Source organism: Polypterus senegalus, chromosome 2, assembly GCF_016835505.1.
Source record: "Polypterus senegalus isolate Bchr_013 chromosome 2, ASM1683550v1, whole genome shotgun sequence".
NCBI lineage: Eukaryota > Metazoa > Chordata > Cladistia > Polypteriformes > Polypteridae > Polypterus > Polypterus senegalus.
Genome location: NC_053155.1, coordinates 56,440,878 through 56,466,404, shown reverse-complemented (window position 1 = coordinate 56,466,404; position 25,527 = coordinate 56,440,878). Strand labels below are relative to the sequence as shown.

At 37.2% G+C, this 25,527-nt stretch overlaps 1 protein-coding gene across 1 annotated transcript in view; it reads left to right on the top strand.

The window, feature by feature from the left end:
- man1a2 (mannosidase, alpha, class 1A, member 2) overlaps positions 1–25,527 on the top strand; it is a 524,864-nt gene that overhangs the window by 144,304 nt on the left and 355,033 nt on the right. The window contains exon 3 of the mRNA XM_039743738.1: positions 2,212–2,467. Coding sequence (XP_039599672.1) covers positions 2,212–2,467 — 256 coding nt within the window. The remainder of the gene's footprint in view (positions 1–2,211; positions 2,468–25,527) is intronic.

Genomic DNA, 25,527 nt, shown 5'->3' with positions numbered 1-25,527 from the left:
AATAGGTTACAGCCTTCAGATGTTCTGCAGTAATTCATGTAGATTAAGCCTTGCCAGTCGAAGCAAACCGTTTGCACAAGGGTGCCAACTTTTGTTGATTACTTAAAAAACCCTCTTGTCTGTCTTAAAGCAGAGTTGGAACAAACTGTGTTACTACAACCACTGAAGTTCTACTTGGAAAATATTACGCTGTAGAAAGTTGTAAATCCCATTGATAATGGCAAGCAGACAACAATTAATGAATTAAATAAGACAAAGCACTGTTAGCTTTAGAAGTGTAGGCCTTTCTTTTGGAGAACTTGCAAAAAAAAAATCAAAGTGTCAGTGAGTGCAGTGGTGTCCTGCACAATCCAAAGGCAATTAGAAACTGAAATAAACTCTGATAGGAAGAGATCTGGCAGACCCAAAGTCACAACCCAATCAGAAGACAAGTCTCTGAGGGTCACCAACTTGTGTGATAGGCGCCTCACAGCAAAAAAAAACAAGTCTCAGATTCTACTGTGAAGAGGAGACTTTGTGCTGCAGGTTTGACAAGGTGAGTGGCAATAAGAAAGCCATTCCTTATTCTCTTATGTTTCTTTTTCCGGTTTCTTTGTGGTGGCGGCCTGCGCCACCACCACCTACTCAAAGCATCATGATGCACCAACATTGATGGACTGAAAGCCAAAAGTCTACGTGACCATCATCATCATCAGGTCCTTCCATGAAAACCCTAAATACAAAGAGGACTGTTTGACTTATGTTAGGTAGATTGCCCAGAGGGGACTGGGCGGTCTTGTGGCCTGGAACCCCTACAGATTTTATTTTTTTTCTCCAGCCCTTGGAGTTTTTTTTTTTTTTTGTTTTTTCTGTCCACCCTGGCCATCGGACCTTACTCTTATTCTATGTTAATTAATGTTGACTTATGTTTATTTTTTATTGTGTCTTCTATTTTTCTATTCATTTTGTAAAGCACTTTGAGCTACATTTTTTGTATGAATATGTGCTATATAAATAAATGCTGATTGATTGATTGATTGATTAAAGGACAAAATAGGGCCTTGAAATACCGTCTGAGGAATACTGTAGACTGGAAGAAGTCTTATGGACCAATGAATCAAAATTTGAAATCTTTGGATCATCACGCAGAGTGTTTGTACCATGTACCATGGATTTAGTGAAAGGATGGTTCCTCAGTGTGCGACACCAACTATCAAACATTGAGGAGGAAGTATGATGGTCTGGGGTTCTTTTGCTGGAGGCTGAGTTGGTGACTTGTACAGAGTGACTGGCATACTAAATCAAAAGTGTTAACCACAGTTTGGCTGTTATATCAGTAAAAGGTGGCTACTTTGATGAATCAAAAATTTGAATAAACTTTTGCACACTTGACTTATTTTTTTTTATTTGACATTTTTAAGTTGTGCCTTGATTTCAAGAAATGTTTAGACATTTAACTGTGTGCATTTCTGTAAAAAATAGGTTTTTGAAAACTTTTGACTGACACTATATAGCATGGCGAAAATTTATTAAGGGTCTTATTAGGTTCATAGCAAAAGATTATTTTCTTTCATTTGTATTTGAAAGATGCAGAAATAGTAAATAATGGGAAAAAATCTTTACATAAAGTTAACAGAATGTGTTTCAGCATTATATTTTCACCATAATGAATACAGTTTAAATCATAGCATACTGATTGTCCAGGGTATTCATTGACTACCAATTGTGAATCACTGTTTGCAATCAAAGATGTATTTCATGCATCTTTTCCATTTTAGTATTCTTGTAATTTCAACAAAGTGCAACCAGAATCTTTCAGTAAATAAAACATGCACACAGATGAAAAAATACAGACAGGTTTTGGGATGTAATATGAATGGTGGAGCACAGAGGTTACTTAGGGAACATTTTTAATGGTTTCATTTTACTTTTTACAGTATATAAGTGATTGCCATTTTAGAGTTTGTGGCTGATAAATGTGTATCGGATTGTCTCTGCCAGCATAAAAGAATCAATTGGGAGACTTCAACTTTAAAGAAAAGCATATCTTGTATTTAAATGTGTTTTTATACTGCTGCATGCTATCATAGTGTTACAACATAAATGTAATTCAATTAGTCATTTAGCATAGAAGAAAAACAAATTAATAACGATAAATATGTGGGATGTATTTTATATATAATCTGGCTTTACATTTTGTGCAAGGATACTGATTTAATGCTTTCTCTGCAGGGAGGAGGAGGAAAGCTTGAGAAGCAAAATTCGAGCAGATCATGAAAGAGCACTGGAGGAAGCAAAGGAGAAGCTGAAAAAGTCCCGTGAGGAGCTAAGAGCAGAGATTCAGACAGAAAAGAACAAAGTCGCCCAAGATCTGAAGAAGAAGGACAGTAAGCAATTACCACCAGTACCAATGCCCAAACTTGTCGGCATTCATGATGGCGACCCTGGAGATCCTGACATCAAAGAAAAACGGGACAAAATCAGAGAGGTAATAGTTTTAAAACAAAGTAAAACACTGTAGTGGTTTTTTTTCATGCTGGATGGCAAAGGCAAATAATATGTCCTTTAGTTGTGCAACATTTATATAAAGGTAGACTATTTCATAGAAACAAGGCGTTTTTAATAGCATTACTCTTAATTACTCCTTGCAAGTATTTTTCTGCATCATGAAACAAACTTTCTAGAGTCCTTTGTGATTATACCTTTTGCTTTTTAAACCTCTTAATAGTGAGCTTTGTGTTTCTGATTATATTTTAAATTTATCGCTTGGGTTCTACTAGTAGATGTCTCTGCTTACTAATCTTTTACACGTTGTCGTACTGAATTAGCTGCATCCTCCGTGCTGGGAATGTGCATATATTACTCTTCTAATATGCTTGTAAAATGAGCAGTCACAGTATTGTCTTTTTCTTGTGTCTCTTGAAAGAATTATGTGGCAGTTATAAATTAGACTAATTTATAATGTCTTAAAGGAATTTTTAAATTATTTAATTGGGTATCTGTCAGTATTCAGTGGAAACTATTTTGCTTAAAGCCCAGAAGCATTACTTGCCTTATTTTTCATTGGCACGTATACAGTATATAAAATCTTAAAGTCCTTAGCTTTTATAATTTTGCTGTACGTGTAAACTGTAGACCAGTAAATGCTACCTACAAGTATACCATCTACCTAAGTAGTATAAAAAAGTTGCCTGGTTCTATATTTTATGAATAATTGGAGGATACATTGGCAGATTTAAAATGGAACAAACAATATTACAGCTCCAGCATAAAAATATAAAAAATGGTGTGTCTGTAACTTCAGGATTAATAATATCTGTCATATTATTTTTAATGCAGCTGTGCTGTCAAAGGCACCTTTCTTGAGATATTGCTTATTTATCATTTTTAGAGAAAGCCATGCATTGGTTAAGAAGAAGTGGCTACCTTGCAGCTGCCTTTTTGGCATTTAATGTAAACCCTGAAAGTTACAAGATGACCTATATGTTTAAACATGCTATTGTTTAATGGTTTGTTCACAAAATATTTTCTGTCTTACTGGATGCATACTTAGTTTCACAGAATTCAAAATCTTACTTATGTATATGTTATTTGTTTTAAATACCAATAGTTGAACTTTCCTAAGGTTACCTGTTTTCTTGTTTTGTTTTCTCCCACAAGCATTTTCTTAACTGGAATCTAATTCTTGCCATTCGCATAATATTCAGTTTTACTTTATGTCCTGCTTGGCTGTCTTACAGTATTCTAAGAAGTTATAAAATTTAATCTTTGCAAACTTAATTAAGATACTTATTTCAGTCACAGTTTTACCATTTTACTTGACTTCATTCTGAGTCTTTAGTTGCTTTTTTACTTTACCAGTGATCAGTTAACAAATGGGTGCAACTGAAATGTTAGCAGCTAGTGAAGGAACTCAAATGATACTGTTTGCATTTGTCCTTGGTAATTATGAAACTGTTTGTTCTGAAGTATTAAGAAACTTTGTAGTCCTCCGTTTAATGAATATCTTTCTTTCCTTCTCCAATATACTTTTACTCTCCAAAACAACTGAGACTGTTGTTAATACATATTGATGGACGGACTGACATTGGCTCTTTTTCTTTGGCATTCAGTATGAGACTTGCACTTCAGCCTCAGGCCTATGCTGAAAATAAAACCTATAACTGCTAAGAAATTCACTTTAGCAAAGCAAAGGATACACTTCTGTCTGATTGTGACAGAGTGTGCTTGTTAGTGTGTAGGGTATTAATGTTCTATCAGATAAAGTATTACCAATTGCCACTTTTGTTGGTCTATCAAAAGACCTGAAACTTCATCTTATTCTGTTTATTGACAAACCTGCAACAAAAACATTGGGCCTTAATGTAGCCAAGGATCCAGTTGAAAAATATAAAGTCCTTCCTCAATAACCCAGTGTCAGTACTAACTCCCTGCTCTTTCTGCATTGCCTACACCAGAGTAAAATCATTTTCTCTGCTGCAGAGCATCCTGTTGCGTAGGGTGTGACCCAGAGCAAAAAGCAGGGAGTACATCCATTGTGTTTGGAGTATGAAGCTGACCCACTCCCATTTTGGGAGCAAGATGCTGCTTTCTTTGGGACTGAAAAAAAAAACCCAGAAGATTGAAGAGTTTTCATTAATGCCAAATTTCAAAAATATCAGCATCCACAATAAGTGTTCCTCTCATTATTTTTTGCCTGTAAGAATAAAAACAATCTTTAAATTTGCTGCAGCATGTTTTCCATGGCAGAACAAATACTATGTTAAAGCACTGAACTCATTATAAACAGTGCCATGTTTTAAAAAGTGTTTTCATGGGATTTTAAAATTTTCACTATACTATATCCCTTATTATGAAGTGCATGTGAACAACACTGAATGCACTCTTAAAATTGGCAGTCATTAAAAGAAAGAAAACTTGTATGTGACAGACATTTTCCGTTGTGGTTAGTACTTTGTTGTTAAAGGACATTTCTAACAAACACAGACATATGAAAATCATTGCATTAAAAAATGTAGACGAGAACAGGCCTTTCAGCCTAACAAAACTTGCCAATTTTATCCACTTTACACCTCCAAAATAAAATCTAGTTTTGTAGGTCCATAAAGTATTACTGTCTACCATACTGCTTGGTAACTTACTACATCTGAAGATCAGAATTCACTTTTTTGGCCAGGTACACTAATTTGTACTAGGAATTTCTTGATAGAATTGGTGCAACATGCACAGAAAACACAGAATGCAAAAGATAAATGTAAGAAGATAAAACATAAAGTGATAAAATATGAGGCACCATGCAAGGGCAAATCAAAAACATAAAGAAACAGTAGGATTAAAATGTCTAGGCAGTCCAGTGTGCAAGTATATACTACATAGACACTGATTAGGAGCTCAGACCTGATTAGTAAGAATAACTGCACATGGGACAAAAAACTGTTTAGGTGACGTTGTTTTAGCTTTCACTACACAAAGATGTTTGTGAGAGGGAAGTCTTTGGAACAGGTGATGCCCTGGATGAGTCGGATCAGCAGTGATCTTTGTGGCCGTCTTCTTTACCCTGGAATCATATAGGGCTTCAATGTGTGATAAGCTACAGCTTATGATCCTTTCACAAGCTTTGATGATGTGCTGCAGTTTGGCCTTAGCCTGAACAGAGGAAGCACCGAACCAGACAGTTATAGATGAGGACAGAATGGACTGGATGATGGCTCTGTAGAATTGGACCAATCTTTGTTGAGAGAGATCGAATTTCCTCTTATGCAGAAAGATTATTCTCTGATGGGTTTCCTTAATAATGCATGTGATGTTATAGTCCCACTTAAGGTTTTGTGACAGCACAGCACAAACTTAAATGATTCTGTCATCCCAATGGCTGAGCCATTTATGGCAAGTGATAGGAGAGCAGGTGCCTGTTTCCTGAAATCTTTGATTATTTCCTGAGTTTTTTCAATGTTAAGGTCCAAATTATTATGGCTACACCACAATGTGAGATTTTCCACCCCTTGTCTGTAAATCGACTGTGTGGATGCTAGGGGTCGCTGCTGCCCCGTGAAACCCACCAGACAGACGTCCAAGACACACTAGTAAAAAGCACCAAGAAGAATTTTAATATCTTTCTTCAGATACAGTGCCCAAAGTACCACACTCACCACAATTCTCCAGTAATAATAATAATAATAATAACAATAATCAATACAATAATAATCCTTCTCTCCTCCCAGCATCTCCGTCACTCTACCACCCAACTCCGTTCTCAAGTAGCCCAGAAGTACTGCAGGCTTCCATCCTCGTGACTCCGGAGAACTTCCAGATTGTCGTAACAGTAGTAGTCCCCAGGTTCTTTGTGTGCTCCCCCTGGCGGCACCCACGGCATCCAACAGGGCTGAGGAAACAGACTCCATATCCTAGGATACTTTGAGGGAATCCGGGGAACCGTTGCCGTCCAGAGGAGCTGCCACCTAGCATCCCGGGGCATGCAGTGCCCTAAAAAGACTGCCTTCCTCCATTCTTTTCTTTCAGGGACGTCCCGGCCAGACTGAACCGCCAGCTGTCCATCACAGTACTCCTCCCCCAAATGAGCGTCATAATGCGAAGCGGCCAGTCCCGCTAGGGTAGTCCTTTCTCGGGAAGGACTGTCTGCATTGACCAGACCATGGCTCCTTCCTGAAAGACAAGAGCAGGAGATCAACGGGGAGGCATGGCTCTTTTGTTTTCTTTTAGTGACCTCCCCGGTTCTCCCTGGACATTCTCATCATAGGTGGCCCGGCCGATGGCATTCATAACACAGCCTCCTCCCTGAGTATAATGTCCTGCGGTGACTGTAAGCAGGCTGGTAATTCTCGTGTTGCCCTTTGTCCAGCTGAGGATGGACTATCTCCCCGCCCACGAGGAAAGCGTCCCCTCCACACACGCTCTATTTTGTCAGGAGTTCCCTGCTTTTCCTGTGGGTACTCCTTTTCTTTCTGGGGCTTGCTCACAGTTTGGGTCTCCCTATGAGTGAGAAAGAGACCCTTTACTGTCTGCACCCCTTTAGATTTTTGTAAGACCGGTGCTGATGTTTTAAGGTTCGGGACCACCTGGAAGTCAGCACTATCCCGCCGCTCCGATGGCCCCTCTCCTTCCACCGGACACTCGGTTATCACCCCCCTTTCAATTGTGGTACTCAAGATTACTTGGGACCCGATACTAGACAATCATACTGACCTTGTCATCTGAATCCCGACTTCATGTACGGTACCGGTTGCACCCACCTGTACCGCCGAATCTGTCATCTGTGGAAGCTCCCATCCAAAGTGGCATACAGTAAATATTCATCCACCCGCCTTAAAGGTGCCTCGGCTGTCGCTCCCAATTCTTTGATGATGTTTTTTATCGAGGTGATGACCTGAAAAAGGCTTTTGACAGGTTGAATTACCTTTTCTAACTCCCGCACATTAGAGTCCTTTTCCTAATCAGCTGGAGACAAGTTTGGATTTTCAAAAACCCTGTCCTCCAGCTGCGAGCCAACAAGCGTCTCCTGTACCTGTGCAGTTGGGCCTTGCCACTGCCTTTTGAGAATTGGAGTTTCGGAGACTAGCTTTAGGCCAACCGTGATCCGCCTGACTCATTTTTTCAGTGGATCGATCGGTCACTCCCCAAACCTCCTTACCTTCTTTTATGGTGTGCGATGCTTCGTCCGCCTTCCCCTCCCTTTTTGGAAAATCCGCGTCCGTCGGGGTGTCTTGACTATAGCCTACGGGCCGTGGTTGACCTTCTCTATCCCGTGATGCTTTGGGGCTGGTCACGTGCCCGTTGCTGGTCGACTGCATGCGGAAGTCTTCCATGTTTTTACTCCCCTCGGAGAGTGCACAACCGTCTTCGGGATGATTTTCCGTCTTTATGACGAACTTTGGATGGGCGCCATCTATGAGGTATGAGCACGGGTCAAAGTGGGTTATTTTAAAGATGTATTCGATCCTGGAACTTACCTCATCTTGGTTGTCGGCACCCGGAAAATTTTTATCCTATCAGACTGTGTCGCCCCGGGGACGTTGAGCACCTGACTTCTCTCTGTGCTGTCGGTCGATTTAGTCTTCCTTTTCCCCATGATGGACCAGCAAAATGGGTTTGGTGGTTTCCGTGTGTCGTCGTCTGGGGGTTCTGTTCACGTTAATTTTAAAAAGGTTTTCTGACCACAAGCGAGTGTCAGGATCATGCCGACTATGGCAATTGTGGATGCTAGGGGTCGCTGTGACCCCATGAAACCCACCAGACAGACGTCCAAGACACACTTATAAAAAGCACCAAAAAGAATTTTAATATCTTTCTTCAGATACAGTGCACAAAGCACCACACTCACCACAATTCTCTAATAATAATAACAATAATCAATGCAATAATAATCCTCCACTCCTCCCAGCAGGTCCTTCTCTCTGTCACCCAACTCCAGTTCTGTTTGCTGGATCTCGACCAGTCCTTTAAATAGTCCCCGACCCGGAAGTGTTCCTCCTCTTCTTCCGGGTCAAACAACACATCATTAGTTCTCAAGTAGCCCAGAAGTACTGCGGGCTTCTGTCCTTGTGACTCCGAAGTACTTCCAGATTGTTGTAACAGTAGTAGTCCCCAGGTTCTTTGTGAACTCCCCTTGGCTGCAACCACGGCACCCGACAGGGCTGAGGGAACGGACTCCACGTCCCAGGATGCTTTGAGGGAATCCGGTGAACCGTTGCCGTCCGGGGAGCTGCCACCTAGCGTCCCGGGGGATGCAGTACCCTGAAGAGACTGCCTTCCTCCATTCTTTTCTTTCAGGGATGTCCCGGCCGGACTGAAACTACCAGCTGTCCATCGCAACTGACTCATCATTATTTGAAATGAGGCCTATTAGTGTTATGTCATCTGCAAATTTAAGATGTTTGACAGATGAATTGCCAGAGGAACTGTCATTTGTATAAAGTGAAAAGAGTAATGGGGAAAGAATATGTCCCTGCGGTGCACTAGTACTAAGGATTAATGGGTCAGACATGTGTACCCAACCGCATATACTGTTTCCGGTATGTAAACAAGTCTGTGATCCAATGGAAGCTTGAACTGGGAAGGTTAAACTGGTAATTTTCTTATGTAGGAGCTGTGGGATAATTGCATTGAAAGCAGACCTAAAGTCCACAAACAAGATTCTCGTATATGCCCCTGACTTATCAAGTCCATGGTAAAGAAAGCTTAGACGTACATTCACTGCATCATCCAAAGACTGGTTGGCTCTGTATGGAAACTGAAATGGGTTCAGTAATTCTTTTGTAGCATTCTTTAAGTAATTCAGAATAAGGCATTCAAAGATGTTCATTACCACAGAGGTTAAAGCTACTGGTCTGTAGTCATTCAGGCCTGTCACCTTTGATTTTTTCTTTGCTACTGGAATGATGGCGGAGGTCTTGAAGTATGCATGGACAGTGCAGTGATGCAGAGATTGATTGAAAATTTTTGCAAATACTGTAGACAATTGATCTGCAAAAAGCCAGAGTTTGGAAGGGGAAATAAGGTCTGGGCCTGCAGCTTTTTTTTTTTTTAATATTTTGCTTTTTGAATAAACTGAAGACGTCTTTTGCAGTGATGACAGGAGGGGGGATTTGAAGAGAAGAGGAGTGTAGAGTATTAACAGTGAGACCATCAGGAAGATTTATGTCCCATTGTCTTTGAAAGCGGCGATAAAACTGATTTAACTGATTAGTTAGACTGGGATCAGCAGAACTGTTTGTTTGTTTCTTGTAATTAGTGACCTGTTTAAGGCCTGTTCAAACTGATATGCTGTCATTTGCAGAAAATTATTCCTGCAGCTTATCTGATTATTTCCTTTTTGCAGCTTTGATCCCTTTCTTAAAGATATACTTGACTTTTCTATATTCCTCACGATTGCCACATCTGAACGCTGACTGTTTGTCCTGGCGCAGTTGTCTGAGTTCTGGGGTGAACCAAGTTTTATCATTGCTACAGTTCACAATTGTTTTGTTTTTGGAATGCAAACATCTTCACAAAAACTAATAAATGAAGTGAAAGCATCAGTGTATTTATGTATGTTGGAGTTGGCTGTTTTGAAGGTACTCCAGTCTGTATAGGCAAAGCAGTTCTGAAGCTCCTCTATTTCCCCACTTTTGAACTGTTATTTTGACTGGCTTTACTTTTTTTTTGTTTGTAAGCAGGAATAAGGTCAATCATGGAATGGTCTGAATTACTAAAGGGGGCACAGGCTTGATAAGCATCCTTAATAGCTGTATAGAAGTAGTCTAGAATATGTCCATCTCTGGTAGGGCATTTTATTTGTTGCTGATATTTAGGAAGGAAAGGTTAAAACTGAAATGGTTAAAATCACCTGAAATAATGATTTATGATTCTGGGTTGTCATTTTCAATCTCAATGATTACATCAGCAAATTGCCACTGTACTCTGTGAGCATTAGTGTAAGGGCAAATGTAAACACTGGCTAGAATCACTGAGGAGAACTCTCATGATAAATAAAACAGCTTACAGTTTATTGTAAGCAGTTCTGTGTCAAGAGGGCATGATTTAAAAAGAACTGTCACATTGTTGCACCAACCTTGATTGATGTAGAAACATACTCCTCCACCCTTCATTTTGTTGGAAAAGTTTTTTAACGCAGTCCGCTTGGTACAGCATGAAGTCAGGTAAGTGCAATGCACAGTTTTGAATAGAGTCATTCAGCCACATTTTAGTAAAGCACAAAGCAGATAAAAAAAAGTCAATTTTAGTACAGACAGGTGCAATCCATCCATTTTGTTTGCCAGCTAGCACAAATTACGTAGACATATTCTATGCAGTGGTTGCCGTAGTCGTCACATCCTGAATCAAACCAGGATGACAGCTCTGGTCCTCCTCAGCTGCATAAGCATCTGTGATCAACAAAGTTGTAAGATCTACAGATGTTGTTATAATATGTGGAGTCACATCAGGTTACACACCGACCGATATTCAGAAATGTCTAGTTCTTTGTATTAGGAAAAAACTTTCTCATGTGCGTGCAAAATTTATCTTTAAGTTTCCAGCTGTGTGATCATGTTCTTACTAAACTCATTTTAAATTAACACCTTCATATGACCTTCAATCATGTCCATTCTTAATCTCATTTTGCTTAAACTGAAAAGGCTCCGCTCTTTTAATCTTTTCTCATATCTCAGCCCCTGTAGTCCTAGAATATGTGTAGTTGCTCTTCTATGGACTTTTTCTAGTGATTCTATGTCTTTTTTGTAGCCTGGACACCAAAACTGCACAAAGTACTCCAGGAGATGTCTAACCAGTGCACTGTAAAGCTTGAGCACAAACTCTTTTGACTTGTACCTTACATATTGTGCTGTGTAACCTAATATTCCGTTAGCTGTCTTAATGGCTTCTGAATATTTTCTGTAAATTGATGTTGATTAGTCCCTTGCTTTATAGATATATGTTTATTCTTGCATTATTTATTTTAGATCTCTTGTAGATACATGTTTCAGTTTTCATGCAAAAATAATGAATCTGCCTCTACAAAGATACAGTATGTAGCATTTACCCATGTCACAGAAGGGAGATCTGTATTGATGACACTAGATTGGAGTGACATATATATATATAAGCAAAATACAGTATGTCCCTAGTACCTCTATATTTGACTCACCAGTCTGTCAGGTAGCTTGCAGTGCAGAGTACCCTATTATAATCACACAATTCTATGAAATAGAAAAATAATGATTATCCCTACACATGATTCCAGATTGCAGTATCATAACACTTGCAGTATTTATGCAAAGAACGCAGCATTACCACCCAAGTAATGCACAGTGTCAGTTTTTAAGCGAGATAGCTGCTATGGTGAATTTTGCATACCAGAAGAAAAGGCATCTCACCATCATACCAACTACAGAAACATTGAATGTCATACAGGTGTTAAACTGTCTGAAGAGTCTTGATTACCAGAGACGCTGTCAAAAAAATCAGTTTGGAGATTGGCACTCACAGACACAGCACTTCATGAGCTTTCATATGCCCACTGTCTCTCAGCTCGGCGACAGTCACTGGCGAACACACACCCTAGCACCTGGACCCCTGACATGTCTCCTGGCTACAACAGTGCACTCTAATTACTGTGTCTGCAAAACGGAGATTGTGGAGTTGCTTTTACATTGGCTTCTCCAGGTAGTCCTGTCCTTCTCAGATAGGTCTTGACCACCTGAAGAGTATGTCTCTCTCAGGTCAGGACCCTGGGCACTGCACTATTATTTCCACAGTTCACCGTTTGAAAACCACTTGTGTAGAGTATAATTATCAAGTCGTTGATGATGATGGTGAACAATTTAGGATGGTATTAGTGCAGTTTTAACACAATTTTAATGTACGCCGATTTAGGAGATGCTTATACTTTCAATTAAATTGACTTTAGATTTTAAATGTAGTGCTAAAGACTGTTTCGATCATTTAGTTTTACAAAGTGACACATCTAAAATTGGCACAGTAAATAAAACACAGAATTAACACAATATTTTTTGTTGTTATTTTTGTAATTGCTTATAATATGTTGGCCTCATTTTCTTATTTGCTTCTTTTCTGCTTCCCTTTCAGGAGGGTATTCAAATTCAGGCAGTACTTGCTCAAGTAATATTTTCTTAAAAGTTCAAGTTTTAAGGTCATTGTTTAAGTTTAAGCTATGGCATAAACTTTTTTTAATTTCCTTTGTTTTAATTCTTTATTATTTTTATGATACAGTGTGTATTTACTTCATGATTTAAGTACTTATTTTATGATTACATATTTTAATATTAGATGCAATTAGTTAATTTTTTTAATCAATTCCCAGCTCTTGGAAAGTCAGATTCTGGCAGTTAGTTTGGGGAGGAAGTGGTTCTCATTAACATTTTACAAACCATACAACCAACAGAAAGCATGTTAGTTGTTCTTTACAGTCCTTTGGTGAAAAAGGCTGGTGGTGAAACAATTTTTAGAATTTGATGTGGATGCCTTCAACTGCTTACCTTTTGTTAATTTAAACTGACTCCCAGTATAGAGCTATAAAATACTTATATATTTAGTTATTGTTTGGATGGATCAAATGCAGGAATACTGACTTACTTAATATTACAGGCAGAAGCATTTTTATATACGACCCTCTGCCTTAGCCACTAGGCCATTCTGCCTACTTTGGAAATGAAAATAAAACCCAGGTCCTACATTCTTTTATTTAACTGCTAAAATAGGGGAAAGAATATAGATTACATGGGACTAAAATTGAGATATGAGAAGGTGGTCCACTTATCTATATAAAATGCTTCTCCAAACAGGGTATAGTACTGTACAGTATAATATATTCCTCTTACTGGCAGTACCCTATGACAGGGATAATTTAATCTCCTTAAACACCTGAAGAGAGAACAGTTTTTAAAATGGTATCACTTTAAATTCAGAGGTTTGCGTTACTATGTAATATACTGATAATGAACTGCTGTAGTGGAAAACTTTACCACCGATTTATATAAATTTTTTCTTCTGTTTTTACTAGCTGGCCTTTAACATGATTCAGCACACACGCACACACAGGCAAGTTTGAGTTCCCAAGGTCACTGGATTAAATGTTGATATTGGCTTACTGTTTGACTTTAAATGTAAAACCTAACCTGCCTGTTCTCATAATGTAGCAATATGTTACGTACAGTATAGGAATTGTGTTGTGCTGCTGATTGATGTAGTTATGACATGCAAAAGATTTGCAGCCAAATACGAAGTATACATAATTTGAATTTACTTAATTTGTGAAAGTGGTTTTCATCTAACATGATAAAACATACCTGTATATGTGCAGAAATACCAAGTAATAAAATTGCATATTTTTTTTACATTTGTCTTATGCATAAATCATTATTACCTGAGTATTTATTAGAAGCAGCATTTTATTATAGTTCTTCTGTACAGTGGAACCTCAAGATACGAGTTTAATTCGTTCCAGCACTGAGCTTGTATAGCGAATTTCTCGTATCTAGAACAAACTTCCCCATTGAAAATAATGGAAATCCAGTAAATCCGTTCCGCACCCACAAAAATACCAACATAAAAATAAATTTTCCTAACAAATAACACTGATAAATAATATATACAAGTGGAACCTCGGTTTGCAAGTAACTTGGTTTACAAGTGTTTTGCAAGACAAGCTAAATTTTTTAATTAATTTTGACTTGATAAAGCGAGCGATGTCTTGCAATACAAGTAGTATGGATACACTTTATCTGCTGAGCGTCATGTGAGCATAACTGAGCTGGTGGTTCTTCTCTCTCATGCGCATCTCTCTCTCCTTATCTCTCTCGCTCGCGCACGCATCTCTCTCTCGCTCACTCGTGCACCTCTGTCTCTCTCCTTATCTCTCTCGCTCGTGCACGCATCTCTCTCTCTCTCCTTATCTCTCTCGCTCGCTCGTACGCGCGCCTCTGTCTCTCCTTATCTCACGTGCTGGCAGCGTCAGCTTGGGTGAATCCTCGAGTCGAGGTGGATCGGGAAACGTGCCACGCATTACCACAGCCTGGCTCGTGGCTCGTTACGGGAGCCAATGCTCGTATTTAGATCCGAATTTGTTGCTCATACCTTCCTCTTATCTTGAATTTCTCGTATACAGAGGTGATCATATCTAGAGGTTCCACTGTACTTGTGTTGGGCACCATGTATACATTTAGTTTCAATTGTTGTACAGAAATGCATCTGTTCTCTTAATAGCATCTTGGGCAGCATGTTAAAATCCTGCCTCGGTTAGTTTTTTTGTTGAGGCTGCATGTTCCTGTGTTCTTCTTTTAAGTAAAAGAAAGAAAGGGGGTGATCACAGCAAGTGAATTAGAGCAATGCAGCAAAACACAGAACTGAAATAAAACTTATTGTAGTAAAGAGGTCCTCATATCCAATCCTGGAAGACCACAGTGGTAGCAGTTTTTTATTCCAGCCCGATTAGTTAATTTAAAGACAGACAATGAAAGTCATTATTTCATTTAATGATCTGTTAGTATTTTGCCCAGCGTGGGCCGGGTAGTGTTTTTGGCCTTGGAACCCCTGCAGATTTTTTTTTTTTCTTCACCCTAACTGGGGTTTTTTTTTCCTGTCCTCAGCCATCTGACCTTACCTACATTTTGTGTATGAAAATGTGCTATATAAATAAATGTTGTCGAGCTGTTGTTCATTCTGCCATTTCAAAATATTATACGTATTGTATATGTCACCTTTCTGAGAGTGTCATCCAAATGATTTGTGCATGGAAGCAGATTAGTTATTTTAGTTTTTCATTTTTTCTTCTTTTATTTCTTTCAATTTATTTTTTTTTATAAACCAGATACTTCATAATGAACATAGTTGTAATTTAAATTAAATTACATTTAAATTAAATGTAAATTTTCTCTAGTTTTCTCTTGGGACCCACTATAGTTCTACAGTTTTTTTAACTAGGTAATTAATTTGACCTTTATTTGATTTAATTGTTTAGTTAGCTTGTCCTTTTTCTTTTTTTTAATTCTGCATTACATTTGTATTAAATTTAGAATGATATGCAAATAACTCTTTGTTGATTCCCTGCTAATTCAACTTTTTTCCATAATGTTTGCTCCCAGAATTACATTGAAAAACCCAGTTTTGTCTTTTGTAAATTGATGTAAAAACTACTTAGATACTGGGAAACAAAAGCTTTCCAAATTAAGAGAGGAGTCCAATTTAAAGCAGAAGTTGGTTTGGATGATGGAGGATGTCCAGGATTAAAAATTACAACCAGTTAGGTGGTTAATTACTGGTTACTTTGTAAATAATATCTCATTGTTAACTGTATATCTTTTTGCAATATCTTCAAACTTCAAGCTACCCTTATTAGTCCGGAAGTTTTATTACAAGAGAATTCAGTACATCTCCACTCCCATTTTTTTTTCTTCTTAACATTTTTTTTTCTCCTGTCATGTTTTTTACCACATCTAATTTTATTTCACCCACGTCACTTAAGGGACTCCATACACTTGCTCTTGTTCATTAATTCTGCTGGTTTATTGTGAATTTTCTCAATGTGATCATACATGGGAAAGTTTTGAGTGATTCAGTTGCATCAGCGTAATCTTTTACATTTGAGCATTATGAAGTTTTTGCTTGCTAAATCTGCCAGTTCTCTGACACACATACACATCAGGTATTTCTTGTTGCTTTGCATTGTTTGGTGCAGTAAATAAATGTATGGTTTCATAATATACAAAAAATATGATGTCTGTGTCTTGTAATTTTAAATGCAGCAGGAATGGTGATTAGCGCTACTGTTTCACACCTCCAAAATTCTAGAATCTAGTCCTAGTTTAGGGACTGTCTTTGTGGAGCTTGGATATTCTAACCCTTTTCATAGTTTCTGCCTTTTGCTGAATTTCTTTTTGCAAACATCAATAAAAATATAAAACAAGCAGTAATCATAAGTATATTTTTGCAGTGCATTTCTAGACCACAAATCTAAAATAGCAGCCAGGCCAAAGGAAAGTACTGGACAAAGATGAATAGGGTATGGCAGAAGGTATATTTATGTTGTCATCTTGCTGTGTGTGCTGATTATACACAAATAATTTGTTTTGAATATCAACCTGAACCCTGAAAGGTTTGAGTATTTAAGAACTGAAGGCTGAATGACATGTTTGCTACTTGGTCATTTTTCATACTTTTTATTTTCCCAACTGCCATAATGTACTGGCTTCTTGCATGTGTAATGACTCAGGGTGCACTGTGCAGGGGTTAGAGCAGTTGGGTTTAAATTAGAGCTTAGAGATCACTCAGAATGAATAAAACATAGAGGTTAAAGGAGCCATAGTTTGAAAAAAAATATATTTTGAACAAAACTGTGTGTAAAACCACCAAAATCAATTCCCCTTCCTCCCTAAGTAATTCTTTCAACATAGCAATTGGTTTGGGAATTATTTTGAGCATTTTGCGTTTAATGTGTACTAAGAAGTCACAGAAACATGACTAAATGAATGAATGTAATCCACTTAAAACTCCTGTGTCCAGTGAATTGCCACATTAAAGTACACAACAGTGCCTACTGCCTATGAGCTAGTGATGGGTGTTCTGAGAATGCATTGTTCCTTTTGAGCAGTTCTTTTCAGTGAGTCATACAAATCAAATTGATTCAGTTGGGTAGGATACTAGAATATTTATGTATTCAGCATTTTTTGTTTTGCAGATAATGTTTATTAAAGCCTATGATCAAGATTCTTGATTCTCTGAGTGTGGTTATTTTAAATGTATTTTCAATAATTTGGCTTTTGAACAGTTCATTTTAGTGAGACTTCAGTATGCAAACAAAGCAGTAAACATGAATGTATTTTATGCCCCTTTGTGCATTCATCAAATTAAACTTCAACCACACCAAACCTTATGAAAAATTATTACTCTTTTATTTCAAACAATTACTTGTTTTATATTCTTGGTATGCATCCTAGCCCTGACTTTTTATGTTTCGGTGACTACACACAACAGGTACTGTTTGTTGGCTCATTTGAGTTTGAACTATATCATCATGGATGGACGAATGAGTTCCATGATTCTAACTCTCACAAGATTCTTGTTCATTTGATTATCAGCAAGACAAAAGAGTTGTTGGAATGGGTTGCCTTTTGATGTGTGATGTATACAGGATGTGTAATTTATAACAAAAAAAATATTTGTTATATTAACAATATATTGTCTACATTTTTTCAAGGCGGTCAAGAACCAACCATTTTGGTGAAAAGTATCAATTGAAAAACATTTACTTTAAAAGAATCAAATCAGTAAAATAAACTGTATTGCCCATCCTGGTTATAGTCTCTCTGCTACATTCACTTACTCTCCCAAGAAAATAAAATATGTGATAGCTATAGAGCTAGCTCCTATACGTAGGGTTTTCCATTCCAAATTTCTGCTTCAACTTAATTAGAATGAAATGCAAGAAGACAGGTGGGTCAATGAAATGTACTCTGATAGCAATTCCTTACACAAATACATTAAACCCATCCATGTCAAACTTAAGCAGTCCTCTCAATTTTATAGTAAAGACACAGACCTCCAAATTGTGGATCTGTCAATAAATTCAGATATATTATGCACACCTGTAACAAGACTATGTGAAACTTTAGCCTTGTTCAATGTTTACAGATTTATAATAGCATCAGCTGATTGAGTTATTTGGGCCTTGCTATATTTTTCATATTCTCAATAGATTTTGTAACTGCGATTGATTAGGACAAAATTGTCTAGAATGTATGGAAGGTAGCAGGCAAAATCAGACAAAACCCTGACCCCCAACTGTATTCAGTTATGTTTGTTTTTCTTGTGTGCTTATACAAGGAACATTGGGAAGAATTGACACTGTAAGTAATGTTTTTGGAGTACATATGCCTATTGTCAATTGCAGATTGTTTTTTCAGCTTTATTTATTGCTACACCTGTGATCTGAATTATGTTTTTAATAACTCTACCTGAATTCAGTAGTGTTTAAGAAACTAAAGGGTTAACTGGATGTCTAACTACATTACCATCAGTAAGGTATTTGACTAAACCCTTAGCCTGTCATTTGAAAATGGTGATGATTTAGAAATGACAGTAGGCGGTTTTAGAATGTCACGTCTATGTCTGTAAAAACTGAGCTTTTGAATCCAGTGTTTTGCTAACTGACAAATTTAGCAACCAGTCAGCAATTCTGAAAATTGACACAAAGCTAGCACAAGTCAACATATTTGAAAAAATTAGGTTAATCTCAATAGCAGAGATGCTTTGGCTGTTTCATTTTGTCTAAAAGGCCTTATATGAGTAAAATGTATTATTATTTTTATTATTATTATTTTTATGACATATGCTGTATATTTGCACTTTGGCAGATTTTCCTTGAGTCCACACAAGCCTTGTCATTATCCTACCAATCATTATTTCGTTCCTTTTTCTAACCTTTCCTCTATTATACATTATAAAGACTCCAAAGCTGACAATAGAAACACTCCCACAGTACACCTCTTCTTTCAAAATGATGATTATAAAATGATGCGGTGAACATAAACCTTTAATTACATATTGGGACAATAAATCAGATTAAACCCTAGTCTAAATACATTCCGTGCTAAAAGTGGTCTACTTCAGAATAAGACTGGTTGATATAGACAAAAAAATCCTATCCTGATATTGTTGCTGAACAGCTATATACGATACGAGCAAAATACCCGCGCTTCGCAGCGGAGAAGTAGTGTGTTAAAGAAGTAATGAAAAAGAAAAGGAAACATTTTGAAAATAACGTAACATGATTGTCAATGTAATTGTTTTGTCACTGTTGTGAGTGATGAGTGTTGCTGTTATATATATATATATATACATATATATATATACATATCCATACATATATACACACACACACATATAAACATATATATATATACATATCCATACATATCTACATATATATATATATATATATATATACACATACATCCACATATATATATATATATATATATATATATATATATATATATATCTACATATACACACATACATATACATACACACACATATATACACACAAATACATATATATACATACACACATATATGTGTGTGTGTGTGTATATATGTATATATGTAGATATATGTCATACACACATATATATGTGTGTGAGTGTGTATAAATGTATATATGTATATATATATATATACATACATATCTACATATATACATATATACACACACACACACACACACACACACATATATATACATATATACAGTCTTTGGGGTGCAAGCAACTGTTGCTGGGGGTGCCAGAATCCATAAAGGAAGAAAAATGAAAAACATTATTTGTACAAAATCTTAATTTATTTATCAATTCCTAAATAATTAAATGGGCAGGCTATTTCGTATCAGTGCAATACGCTGTTTGTTAAAATGGATGACTCCCGCTCTTACGTGCAAGTCTGCCTGGATATTATGAACTATTGTTTCTGTTCAAGTTCTATTTAAATTTTAAATAGAAGGAATTTTTATGTAGTCGACAGAATATTATTCCGGAATAAATCAACTCAAACCTTAAATAACTTATAATATTTTGCTCTCCATAAAAATATATCCTGTCTAAATTATACAAGTTAGAAATAAAGTAAACATTAAAAGAACAAACATTCAAATTTCTTTACTCTTATGTAATTTTATATAAAAAATAAACTTAAATTTTAAATATCCCAAAAGATTTTGCTCTCCATAAAAATATATCCTGTCAAAATTATACAAATTCAAATATAAACATGGTGCATAACAAAACCTGGATATATAAATAAAATGTGTTCCTTTCAGCAATAACAAATCAAATCATTCAGTTGTCTTTGCTCATATGTCATTTTATCAGATTTGGACGCCTGGCATCTTTTTTTGGCCACAAGTTCGTTTCTGTTTGGTTTGAGGTTCTGTGTTGTGGAGATTCTCAGGATGGACTGCAAGTGCTCATCAGTGAGACGACTCCTGTGTGCTGTTTTGTTAGTCTTCATGACTGAGAAGAGCTTCTCACACAGATATGTGGTACCACAGAGCAGATTGAAAATTGTCTGTCAGACTTTATCTAATATATACCTGTATATATATATAAATCATATAGTTTATGGGTTTAGTGACCTGAACTCACCTTAAGGGACAGTAGTCGTGAAGTGCAATTTACAAAGAGAGTTTTGCTTCGATGGCACCGATCACACTCATTCACAATGATTTCCACTCTCCCAGGAGCCAACGGGGCACTCGAAGTGTCACAAACAGTGCGAGAAGAGAGGACACCGTCCGAAACTGCGAAGCTCTCGACCCAGCAGAGCAGCCCGATATTCCGCTCCTCCGAGCGTCCACTTTGTTCTCACGACCTCTCACCGCTGAAGGCAGTGTCGTCTTCACATTGTTTACAGCTTGGCGCAGTTAAAAAGTAGAAAGACGCAAAGCTGTTTTCCTCACCTCTTCTACTATCAAGTACTGCCAATTAAAAAAAAGAGTTATAATGTGGCAGTTTCCGCAACAGTCACGTGGGCAAATAAATAAAACTTCTCTGTCAGAATGCACCTGGCGGCGAACAGCTCAGCGCTGGAATCCAGCTCGCAAGCTGAAAAAGTGTGGGCACCCCTGGTTTAAATGTTAACAGAGAATGGCAGGCTTACGTTTTTCTGAATATGTATTTGAAATTATGTGAAAATTCAGCCTACAACACAGTAATAATATTATAAATAACTGTATAAATAAATATGTGACTTGTCTCTTATTTGCACCTCACTGTTTTAACAATTAACAAACTGTAGCCAGTAACAAGTGCATTTAGGTTCTCCTTAGCAAAATATTGTACACTACTGAGCAAGCAACTCTAACCTGTGAAGCCATTTATCTTGTATAGTAATTTTTGCTGAGGTAGCCTTATCTTAGCATTTCATCTTGGCCTAAAGATTTTGAGGTAGACATTCCAGCCTGTCAACCGTCTCAGTCTTCAAGGATGCCCTGTGACAATTGACAGTATTGCCACTGCAACTAAACACCCTCTGTGATGGTGAGCTGGTGGCAGAAACACAAAGGTAGTTTTGTGCCAGTCAGCTTAAAGTGGGGAAGAAGACTGCATGTTCCTTCCACCATTGTAAGGGGATCTGCTTTGTGTTCTGCTGGCCATGTCACTATGTAGTTCGACTGTTCATTCTCAATTGTTTATCTGTTTGATGCTGTGGGGTAGCTGGGGGTCGTTGTCGGTGTGAAAAGGGTTGCAAGGGATTTTTTTCTTTTTAAGTGGTGTCCCTGTTGGCTGGTCTGCAGGCTTAGACACAGCGTTGATCACAGCTGAGTCACTTGTGTTGCAGCAGCTCTGCTCAGAGACCAATGATTCCATTTTCAACACTGCTTGGGGCTTCAGTGCCTCAATCCTGTCAGCTGCAATAAAAGTGGATTTAAATCCTGAATTAACAAATGATGCCATGTCCAACAAGTCACTAGATGATGGGTCAGCATATTTTTCATTCAGGTAACCAAAATGGCAGATTTGATGGATTTGCCAAGCTCACTGTTATGACACATTGTGTGCCAGGATGGTAGAGTTGAAAAGGTGGACCACTGGTTGGACATATGAAAGGATGGCATAGTCCTCCCCAGACAAAGCATCTGTGAATTTCTGAAGAGGTTTCAGAGCTTTCTGGACCACTTCAAGCATTTCTGAATCTTGCCAGGTAGGGCTAAGATGCTTTGATTTTAGAGGACTTTTGAAAGTGCTCCCTCCTGCTCTAGAACCCTCTCAGTCATTTTACGCCTTGATCCCCAGCATGTTTGTGTCTCTATAATGAGCTGGTGAACAGGCAGACCTAGCTACATATTTAATTTATCCAGCTCCGTCTTCTTCTGCTAGCTGTAGAAGAAGCTGCTGACCATTCTTTTGCGTAAAGAAACTGCCTAGGTCAATTGGTTATCATCCATGACGTGCTGTGTAATAAAGAATACTTTTACTTTTTAATATTTTACATTTATGTTAAAAGGAAGTTCACTTAGGCCTAATGAAATCTGATTAACACATGGCTGTACATTAGACATGCATTTAAATTTGTTATGATTTTATCTTGCATTTGTTTTGTAATAAATAAATCTGTAAAACACATTTAATTTTTGAAAGAAAAAAAATCTAGCCTATAGGTATTTTACATTTTATGGTGTAGCTAATTTAAACTTCATGAAGTAAGTAATATGTTTAACTGACAAAACAAGCAAGTAGTTTAACATTCCCTTTTACTGCTTAATTCCAGCTTTGATAAATGCAGCACTTAAGCAGTTAACATTTTTTTGTTTAAAGCTTGCACTTACCAATTGCCAGATGAAATCAATGGCCAACGCACTGCATCCTTTGCCACTTCACCAATTGCACCACTTTGATAACATTGCTCCCATTGTCACTTGTAATAGCAATAAGCCTCTTTTCATCCAGCTTCCAATTTGCGAGGATATCTTGCAGGACTTCGACTATGTGCTCCCCAGTGTTGATTTCAGGGAAACGGCTTGTCTGCAGACACACAGGTTTAATGTCCCATTCTTCAATGAAATGAATAGCCATACTTAAATGTGGCTTGACTACATATCAGTTGTCAATACGAAATGTCTTAGTTTAACAATCTAGTTGGTAAGGGTTCATCTGACTTTAATGTACATGTTAGGCAGCACTTCTCTTAGAAATCAATTGAACTGGTCAGTTTGTGTCGCAGGTCAAAAGTTTTGATCAGTCTTTTAAAACCATCCTTTTCCACTGTTGAGATGGGAAGCAAATCTTTTGCTGTCTAGTAAGCAACTGCCTCAGTGATACCATGCCACAAATCTTGCAGTGTTTTCTGAATTGGTTTAGGCGTTTTGGGGGGTGAATGCTTTGGAACTGCAGTAGCAAAGGCGTTTACCAGCCTCTTCACACTGAATTTTGTGTCACTGTTATAAGTGAAGATTGGTAGCAGGCAGTGACATATAAAAAAAAAGGCTTTTTGGCAAGGTTAAAGCAAAGCCTTATCTAAACTTGATATATACTGCCTCAATCTACTGTATATCCCTCTCTATGTATATCCTAATATATTTTTAAATCTCGATACATAACCCGGCCCTAATTCAGAATAAAATCACTTTCTCACTTACTATCACTCTCAACCTAAAATCTCAAATGTTTACTCTGAGTTATTTACTGTTTTTGAAAAATGTTGTAAAGAAGCTCAATTCCTTTATAACAAGTGTTTAAACACATTTTTTAGACCTTTAAATCCATCCTTCAAACTTTCCAGAGGATCAATGCAAGTCCAAATCATTTAGTAGTTTTATTTGGGTAATAACTAGTTGATCACTATAGCTTGATGAACATTTTGACACTGCATTGTACAACATAATGCTAAGTCAAAATAATTTTTTGCTCACCTGGAAGGATTCTAATCTGCCCACTGTTATACAGTGGGAACATAATGATGTTTATTACTTAAAATGAATTGTAATTAAAATTATCCAGTGAGAAACATTTACAGTATAATGGTTTTATTACATGGCAGCCCTTCATCAATACCATCCTGAACCAGAAATGTTTAAAGTTCTCAGTAATTCCAATGACTTGCTGTATGCCTGTTAAGAATTATGTTTATCACTGATTTCATTCTATTCTATCTGATCTTTTCTTGCTTCTTCTGTCAGGAAAGGCATATTTGAATATTAACATTGGACCACTAAGTATATAGCTGTGTTTGGTTAAATGCTATGTTTTGCATCATCACTTCTTAGCAACATATCTCTAGACCAGTGTTTCTCAACCTTGACTGTCTCAAGACCCAGGCTTACCATTTTAAGGTTTATTGGTGACCCACAAGTTGTCCATCTTTGATGAATCAAGCATGAATATAAGGGTTGCCCACCTTAGTGAAAACAAATGCAAATGAAACAGATATTCCCCTTGGTGAAATGAGAAAGAATGTGAGAGCTGGTTGGACCTGGGAGGGGAGAAAGGTGCATGTCATCCCAGTTTGTGAAATTCAAATACTAACAGGAATAAATATTGCAGAGCTCTGTTGATCACTTAGGCAACCCACACACTACCCATTCGAGCAGCCACCATGGCTATACAAATCCCACAGGCAGCAGACACAGTGGTTTTGAAACACTGCTCTAGATCATGATTCTCAAATTCAGTTTTAGAAGTCACCCAACCCGGTAATTTAATTTGAAGCCAATTCTTGCCTATAACAGAACTTATTTCATTTTTTACCTTTTGTTGTTTTATTTCTGACATGTTAAGTAATCCTTATATGTAGATAATTTTTTTGAGGTACAATTTGTTCTGTACAAAGGAAGCTGATCAACACACCAAAGTACGGTGTACTGCAGATAAGTGGAATCCTTTGAAAGTTTTAAAATATTACTTATATACCTATGATCCTTTCACATATATTCCACATTCTCAAGAAGAAAACATGTAAAATAGTAATTTATTTGTCAGGGTATTCCTTTAAAATCAATACTGAAATGTGCTGTACTTAAAATGTCTTATTGAGCTAATGACTTTGCAATGAAAATGCAGATATGAACAAGATCTGTAAATGTCATTTGTAATTAGGTCTAGTTACCCTTGGTAGGTGCTGTGTATCATTGTTGATTAGTTCCTACAACATAACCTGCTGTAAATGATTTTTAGAAGAAAATTGTTATGGAAATTGCAATTAAAATTAATTTGATTTCTTGAACTGTGATTTTAGTTTTGTTTCTAAAAAACATTACATTATTCAAATAGTGACAGGACTTGAATTTCGGTGCTGGATTGTGGGAATTACACCTATTATTTAAAAATGCTGCATGGTTTAAGTTAACATGTAAAATGTCCACCCCTTTTCAGGTCAAAAAACGGGGCTTTTGTTATTACTATTTCAATGCCGCTATGAAATACGATCAGGAATAAAAATATGATTCCTGCATACTTTGAGAGCACCATGATATGACAAATGAGCTGTGAGTTGTAATTGTTTTAGCCTGTGTATCACAAATCTGAATGATGAAGTTAGAAATTATAG